At 46.3% G+C, this 8,590-nt stretch overlaps 1 protein-coding gene across 1 annotated transcript; it reads left to right on the plus strand.

Moving 5' to 3' along the window:
- Positions 1–6,820: 6,820 nt before the first annotated feature.
- LOC139437334 (zinc finger protein 596-like) lies at positions 6,821–8,029 on the plus strand. Its single transcript, XM_071211058.1, has one exon. It carries the CDS (start codon positions 6,821–6,823, stop codon positions 8,027–8,029), a length of 1,209 nt encoding a protein of 402 aa, XP_071067159.1.
- Positions 8,030–8,590: the final 561 nt, after the last annotated feature.

Raw genomic sequence — 8,590 nt, forward strand, 5'->3', positions numbered from 1 at the left:
GCGTGGCGGGCCTGTCTGACCTGCGGCCGCCGCCTGGAGGCAGGGGGCCGCTAGTGCAGTCGCGTGCAAAATGTCCCGACTCGCCGCACTTGAAGCAGCCAGTGTTGAGGGCAAGGGCCATTGCAAGGGACTGACCTAAGGAGGCGGCCAGGGCCTGGGAAGAGGGGTTTAAGTCTCTGCATGCCAGTATCCAGTCGTGGAGCTCCTTGTCCCGGATGGGCAGCAGGGCCTGCTTACAGACTGAGTTGGCCCCCTCAAGGATAAGCTCCCTGGCCAGGGTGCACCGGGCCTGACTGTCCTCGACCCTGCGCTCGCAAGCCTCTTGGACCCGCGAGACAAAGGAGGCGAAATCCTCATCCCCCTTCTGAATAAGTTTGTCAAGGCTGTCGGCCTTGCTGGCTGAACAATTGTGGAAGGCACGCAAAGTGACTGAGCGGATTTGTTCCCAGAACTGGGACGGGGCCTGATAGTATGCCACAGGGTCGGCGTAAGGGCCGGCGCTTAGGAAACTCTCAAGCGGGTAGGGAATATTAAGCCACCTGTTGGCAGCGGCCTGCTGCTCAGCCTGATCCTGGTAGTGCGCTTGCCAATCCACGAACTGGCTGGGAGTAAGGATGGCGCGGGCCATCAAGAACCAGTTGTAGGGAAGATTCAGGTGACCGGACAGATCATCTATCAACTGTCGAGCATATGGGCTATTCAGACCGTCCTCCTTAATAGCCTTCCAGAGGCGTTTAATATCATTGGCGTCATGCTGGTACCAGGCAAGAGGTCGTTGCAGAGAGGGGGCAAGATTAAGCAGGTATAACTGGGGGGTCGTGCCAGGCGCGGGGGCTCTGCGAGAGATCTGCTGACATTGCATGTGAATGAGGGCGACTGGGAGGTCAGTAGGAGGGGCCGGGAGGCAACTAGCCGGGGGGGGTGCGAAGTCCAAGGGGCACTAGGTAGCCCCCAGGCCGAGCCTGTGTTGGCAGTTGCAGCGTTATATGCCAGAGGAGGAGTGGGAGGAGGGCCAGGAGGCCCAAATCCGGGCCAGGGGGCGGGCTCACGCCCGGCAGCCGGGGGCGCGGCAGCAGCAGAAGGCGGAAGCTCGCCATTTTTGGCGGCAGTCTGCTCAGGCCAAGAGGAAGGCGGAAATCCGCCATTTCGGGGTGCAGGAGCAGACCATGAAGAAGGCGGAAGTCCGCCATCTTGAGTAGCAGGGGCAGATGGCGCGGAAGGCGCAGAAGGAGGGGAGCTAGGAGCTGGCGGGGGTGACCAGGCGGGGGGCGTCTCTTCTAAGAGGCTGTCAACCTGCGACACGAGGGAGACCTCGTTGTCATCAGGAGCAGTGGAGCCGTCCTTCTCGCAAGCGTAAGCAGTAGTGGGAGGGGCGGAACCGGGCAGAGCGGAGCCATAGAGGCTACGGAAAAGGGAGGACCCCATGCCAGGAGCGGAGATAGGTAAGGACTAGGGGAAGGGGGAAGATGTGCCGTAGTCCAGCCCAGAGGGCAGACGCGAAGAGTCCGGTTCCTAGAATCGGACTGTGAGAGTCCGCACCTCAGCGAGAGGGGGACGCGAGTCCGGCCTCAAAGGGTCGGACGGCAAGAGTCCTGCCCTCGGCGATTAGAGGTCCCAGGGATGGACAAGAGTCCAGTGGACGAGAGTCCTTACCTGCCAGAGGAGGGAAGCGAGGAGAAGGGCGCAAAGGGGCGAAAGGAGGAGGCAAGGGAAAAGGTTGCTGGGGCTCATGAGCGTCCCGCAGCAGAGCAGTAGCAGCAAGGCAAAAGGCAGAGAGTAGGACTACGAACACAAAGGTGACGAGAACAGGGGACGAGGCAGAGGTGAAGGCAGGGGTGGAGGTGCTCAGGCACGTGCTCCTGAGAGTTTTATTGGTGCCTCTTGATCATAGCGGGTCAGTATAAGCCCCCGACATGGAAGGAGAAAGCCATCCAGCGATTCTCCCAGACCGCCGTGGATCGTATGAGGTCGCCAAGGTTCAGGAGCAGCAATGCAGAGCGAAAAGATAGGGGTGAGAAGTGAGGAGGGGGGGGCCGCCAGGTTATGGAGTGAGGCGGCGGAGGTTCTTGGGGCCCTTACCCTTGGAGCGGTGCAGTGGTGGGGTTGCTTTGGCCCCACATTGTGCTGTGGTGGGGTTGCTTTGCCCCACGTTGGGCGCCAGTTGAGGGGCGAAATGGGGTCCCTGTTATGGGACGAGTGGGGTCCCTGTTGCGGGACGAGTGGGGTCCCTGTTAAGGGACAAGTGGGGTCCCGTTGTGGGACGAAGGGGGTCCCTGGCGTGGGAAAGAAAGCCTCGTACGGCCGCTGAGGCTTCCCTCGGGGGCTCCAAAGGTGTGGAGGGTGCACGGCCCAGGAAGGAGTCGCGGAGACAGGCTGATGGCACAAGTCTGGTTTATTGCGGAAGGGGATGCAGATTTATAGGATTGGGGAGTGGTTTGGCAGGTTCTGATTGGCTAGGGCAAATGCTGTTTCCATATAAGGCAATGTTCTGGCATTGGGCTAGTGATTGGCCAGTAGAGTATGTGCTAACTCTTGATAGGCTGACACTGTTATTAAGCTGATAGGTGGTTGTAAGCTGTTGCTGGGCAAACAGTGTACTAAGAGATTAGGTTTAAGGGAGGGGGGAGGGGAAGTGAGAGCTGGGCTAGGCGAGAGATAGGAAAGGGGAGGGCGGTGCCGGCTAGCCGTTAGCAGCAAAGGCCTAGTCAGGCGTGGTCACCTTGTCTAGGCCCAGTGGGCAGAGGCGGTGTCACCTCTTGCCGCACTGTTTGCCACTGAGACAAGCTGGGTGCCCCTCCTCCCACACATCTGTCCCTTTTAGTAGATTTGGGAAGGTTTCAGCCATTATTTCCTGCAACACTCCTTCTGACCCCTTTCCCTTCTCTTTTCCTTCTGGAATGCCTATAATACGTACGTTTGAGCGTTTTGCATTGTCATTCAGGTCCCTAAGTCCTAGCTGGATTTTTTCTTTTTATCGACCCCTTCTACTATCTGTTTGATTTCTGATGTATTGTCTTTCACATCACTAATTCTCTGCTCTGCCTCTTCTAGTCTGCTGATATTTGCTGCAAGTGTATTTTTGATTTCTTGAACTGTGGTGTTCATTCCCACCATATCTGTTATCTTTTTGTGTATGTCTGCAATTTCCCCTCCAAGTGTTGTCTTCATGTTGTTAACCTCTTTCATTATTTCATCAAATTTGTCGGTGATAAGTATTCTGAGATCTTTCATTACTTGTGTGAAGTTCTGCTCCCCTTCCTGATTTTTGGTTTGTTGATTGGATTCAGCCATGTTTTACTGATTGCTGGTTTGGTTTGTAGATTTTTGTTGCTGTCTCGTCATCATTTTATCTTGACGGGTTTAATCAGTTCCTTAGCTTCTTCGTCTACTCTTGGAGATTAATTAGCTGTTTTTTTTTTTTTTTGCGTGTTATATCTTCTCTTTGTCACTTTGTTCTTCTTATTCTAATTTCTTGTTGCTGGTTAAGTTCACTTTAAAGGAAGGTAGTAGTGCTGGGGAAAGGCAATTGTGTAAGCAAGGAAAACGTGTAAAGTAGTATTGGTGATATATGTTAACAAAGCAAGAATATGAGATCTGGGAGGATGGACGTTAGATTCATGTAAATTGTGTAGAGTTATAGCAGTAGGTAGAGTACCTATTATCAGGTAGATGACTGAATATGGGAGGAATATGGTATGAGCTAAAAAGCTATTGTTTTCGTGAGAGAGGGAAAGAGAAAAGAAAGGTAATAGTTTCAAGAGTGGGTAACAGACAGAAAACAAAACAAAGGTATTAGAAATTAAGAATTTGACACTTTGTGGATCAAAAAAATGGAGGTGGGAGGTGGAATATAGGAGAGACAGTAGATGATGGTGGATATCAAGATGTAGGGGAAAGGGGATAGTGTAGGTCGCCTAAATCAGTTCACACACAAATGAGGCAGTGGAGGATGAGAAAACCCAGCAAATATGAGGTCTTCCCTGCCACATCTATTGTATAATTGAGTTAAAATAAAATAAGTAGAAAATGAGGGACAAGAGGGAGAGAGAAAACAGAAAAAGAAAAAAAAAGATGAGAGGAAAGGGAGAAAGAAAAAGGTAGTGGGCAAAGGGTGGGGAACAGGTGGGGGAAAGAAAAAAACATATACACGAACCACAATTGCAACACCAACTACAGTAACAAAAAAAAAAAAAAACCCTAAATAACTGAATAAAAAAAAAGACTTTGGGTGATATGCTGGGAGAAAAGACTAGGGGATAATGCAATATTAGCAATCAGGACATTTAAAAAAGTAAAAAATAAGATAAAATGAAAATAAAAACAAAAGAAAATGAAACATTAAGAAAAAATGCAAACGTTGTAGGCTAGGGCTTTCAAGTAGCTCAGATGGACCTCAGGGCATGATGGATTCAGGGGTGGAAAGTCTGAGATATTGAAGGCTCAAGAGGCGTGAGACTCTGGGGTGTGGGCCACCTGAGTTTAGGGGATTCAGACCTGGCAACCTCAAATCTGGTCAACAGGAAGCCTAGAAACCCCGCAGTGTAACACAGCCCTCATGGATCCCCGCAGCTGGGTGCCAGCTGTATGGGGGAAGTAAGATCCGCAAACTCTATATTATGTCTGAACCCTGCAATTCACTTACTCACTAGGGTTTATTTATGGGGGTATATCGTCAATTCAGCTTTTGGACAGCTCCCACCCTGTGATCCCAGAAAACAGCCACCTGAGGATGCCTCTACACCACAGCCAATTTAATGACGCAGGTCCGAAGCCCGGCCCGTGGGTTGGGCTCCAGTTGGAAACACCGAAAACAGATTCCAAAACCGGGATTCCCAGGCTTCGCAAAATATTCCCCAATCGGCTTCCAGACATGTCCCCCTCCCTCACCGCACCCTGCAACAACCTCCCAATTACGTCCCTTTATTGCCAACAATCTAATTCCGTTGCAGATCGGCAGTCGGGCTTGTGGGGGTGGGTCTTCAGGCGGAAGCGCTATTATTTGTGTCCGCAATCAAAAATTCCCCCGCTTCACAACAAAACACCGTCTGTCTCCCCAAATTGATCCGCAAAGGCGTCCCATCCCATCAACCCCCCAACAGCCTGCCCAGGACTCATGAACTCCCCAGCACCACAGAGCCACCAAAAAGCAGAGCTGCCATGCCGGTGCCATGGCTCCACCCACCCCCAAAGGGCAAGCAACCCATGTGCAGGTCTCACCTCTGGGCAATAGAACCCAAATTATATCTTATAGACCAATCCTTTCCATTACCTTTCCACCAAATCGATGCCCAGATACTTCCTGCCCTGCAAAAATCCTGAAAAAGCCCGGCCTCAGAGAACCTCCAGCGGTGCCCAGCTGCCTCCTCCCAGGAGAGACCACAAGGCAAGTTCACTCAGCCACCATCTTGCTTCCCATCCAATTTCTTCCTATTTAGAATGAACAGGATTCTTTACTTTCTCTGAAGCATCACTGATATTATAGCATTTTCATTATTTCAATAATAATAATAAAAACCAGACACACGAGAAGTTTCTTCACTCCTCAATTTACCTATACTTCACCTATTGTAAATAGCTCTATTTGTGGCTCTTCTTGCTTATTTACTTATTAAGCGGTTTTATTGAGATATAGTCATATACCATGCAATCGATCCAAAGGGTATAATTGATGTCTTTTAGTATAATCAAAATGTTGTGCATTCATCAACACAATAAATTTTTTAGAACAGTTTCATTACTCCAAAAAGAAAAACTCACCCCACTTAGCATCCTTCCCCAGACTTACATAATGAGTAATCTTATTTCTTTATAAATTGATTTATATTTCTATTTTATATAAATGGAATCATATCATGTGTAGTAATTTGCATCTGGTTTCTTTCACTTAGTATAGTTTTTTTTTGTCTGATATTAATATCTTGTTGTATGAACATACATTTGTTCAGTTTCAAAGAAAAAGTCATATATGCAATTTTGTCTATTATATATGGATATAAATTTTATGTTTTAAGTATTCAATGTGGTATTCTTTTCCAGATAATTCTGAATTTGGAAACATACCGAGAGGGATAGTTGGAAATTTCACACATTTTCATGCCCCTAGTCCTACTCTAACATGTTCTTGTGGGTTTTTTTCCCCCAAATATTACAGGCAGGAAAAGTGTCTTTAAAAAATGGGAAATGATAGAAATGATATTCAACCCACCTATCTGCAGGAAAGACACTTCTGAAATCATGTCATTGGTAAGCTTCATTGTGTGAATGCTAGTTTCCACATAGATGCCTGGAGATGGAATATGTTAGGAATTCAGTAAAATACCCTAATTATTATAATCAGTGTTGGGATTAAATGCTAATCCAGCAAAAAAATCTGTGTTTGAATTTAGGGAAAGGTAACCTAGGCCAAAAACTCTATCCTGAGAACATAGAAAAAGGAATTGCATTAACAGGTTTCACATTATGATCTTTGATACATAATGAAATTCAAAGTTGATCAGATAGCTCTGAAAATGGATTGCTATAATAAAGAATAGCTCTATGTTTGGATAAGAATAATTTATTTATCACTGTAACAAGGGAATTATTTAATTGGATTCTATCACTGAAGGATCAGTCTAGAATTCATATGTAGGGAAATAAAGAAACTCATGTATATGGACAAATGTTTTACAGTCTCTCATCTGATTCCCCACAGCACAGGTCTAACATTAAAAGGAATTCCTTCAACTGCAATTATTTGCAAGAAGATACCACTGACAGATCCACAGTGACTCAATATGCTTTAATTTGCATGAGAAAGAGACCATGTTTTAGCAGTCCAATGGCAAAAGTACACAGGGACCATTCAGCTTTTAATCAGCATGAGCAGATTGATGAATGTTGCTATTCTCATTTTAGAGAACATGAAAGAACTCCTCCGGCCCAGAAACACTATTTATGCCATCATTGTGGGAAATATTTTGCTCATTGCTCTTCCCTTAAACAACACGAGAAGACTCACACTGGAGAGAAACCCCATGAATGTCATCTATGTGGTAAATACTTCAGTCAACATTATCACCTTAAAAAACACGAGAGGACTCACACTGGAGAGAAACCCTATAAATGTCATCTATGTGGCAAAGGCTTCAGTCAACGTTCTCAACTTAAACAACATGAGAGAACTCACACTGGTGAGAAACCCTATGAATGTCATCTATGTGGTAAATGCTTCAGTCATTGCTCCTCCTTTAAACGTCATGAGAGGATCCACACTGGAGAGAAACCCCATGAATGTCATCTATGTGGTAAATACTTCAGTCAACATTATCACCTTAAAAAACACGAGAGGACTCACACTGGAGAGAAATCCTATAAATGTCATCTATGTGGCAAAGGCTTCAGTCAACCTTCTCAACTTAAACAACATGAGAGTACTCACACTGGTGAGAAATCCTATGAATGTCATCTATGTGGTAAATGCTTCAGTCATTGCTCCTCCCTTAAACGTCATGAGAGGATCCACACTGGAGAGAAACCCCATGAATGTCATCTATGTGGTAAATACTTCAGTCAACGTTATTACCTTCAACAACACGAGAGGACTCACACTGGAGAGAAACCCTATAAATGTCATCTATGTGGCAAAGGCTTCAGTCAACGTTCTCAACTTAAACAACATGAGAGAACTCACACTGGTGAGAAACCCTATGAATGTCATCTATGTGGTAAACGCTTCAGTCATTGCTCCTCCCTTAGATATCATGAGAGGATCCACACTGGAGAGAAGCCCCACGAATATCATCTATGTGGTAAATACTTCAATTGTCACTCTCACCTTAAACGACACGAGAGGACTCACACTGGAGAGAAACCCTATGAATGTCATCTATGTGATAAATACTTCAGTCAACGTTATTACCTTAAAAAACACGAGAGGACTCACACTGGAGAGGAACCCTATAAATGTCATCTATGTGGCAAAAGCTTCAGTCAATATTTTCAACTTAAACAACATGAGAGAACTCACACTGGTGAGAAAAACCCATAAATGTCATCTATGTGAGAAAGGTTTTAGTCAGCTTTCCAAACTTCAGGGACATGAGAGAACTCCAACTGTAGAGAAATCCTATGAATGTCATCCTTGTGGGAAAGCCTTCACTGCAGTCTCTTCCCTTAAATACCATGAGAAATGACACACTGGAGAAAAACTACATGAATGTCATCTTTGTGAGAAAGCCTTGTTCAATTCTATTTCCCAAAACAAAATGAGAGAACTCACACTGGTGAGAAACCCCGTGAATGTCATCTGTGTGAGAAAGGCCTCTTTCATCACTCTTCTTTTAAAAAAACATGAGGGAACTCACACTGGAGAGAAACTACAAGGACCACAGGAACTGTTGAGGAGCAATCATACAAGCAGACCTGAGGAGCAATCATACAGGCAGGTCTGTGCCCAGCCAGCTTAGAGTAGGTAGAGCTGAATGAAACAGGGAGGGAGCTGAGGGAAATTAGCCAAGTGTTTTTTTATTTCCTTTTCTTTACAGTCCTGGTGATCTGAGATGGAGGCCTGGATTTTTTATATTTTATGGGTTGATCAGTTGCCCAAAAC

The sequence above is a fragment of the Dasypus novemcinctus genome, chromosome 22 (assembly GCF_030445035.2).
Source record: "Dasypus novemcinctus isolate mDasNov1 chromosome 22, mDasNov1.1.hap2, whole genome shotgun sequence".
Lineage (NCBI taxonomy): Eukaryota > Metazoa > Chordata > Mammalia > Cingulata > Dasypodidae > Dasypus > Dasypus novemcinctus.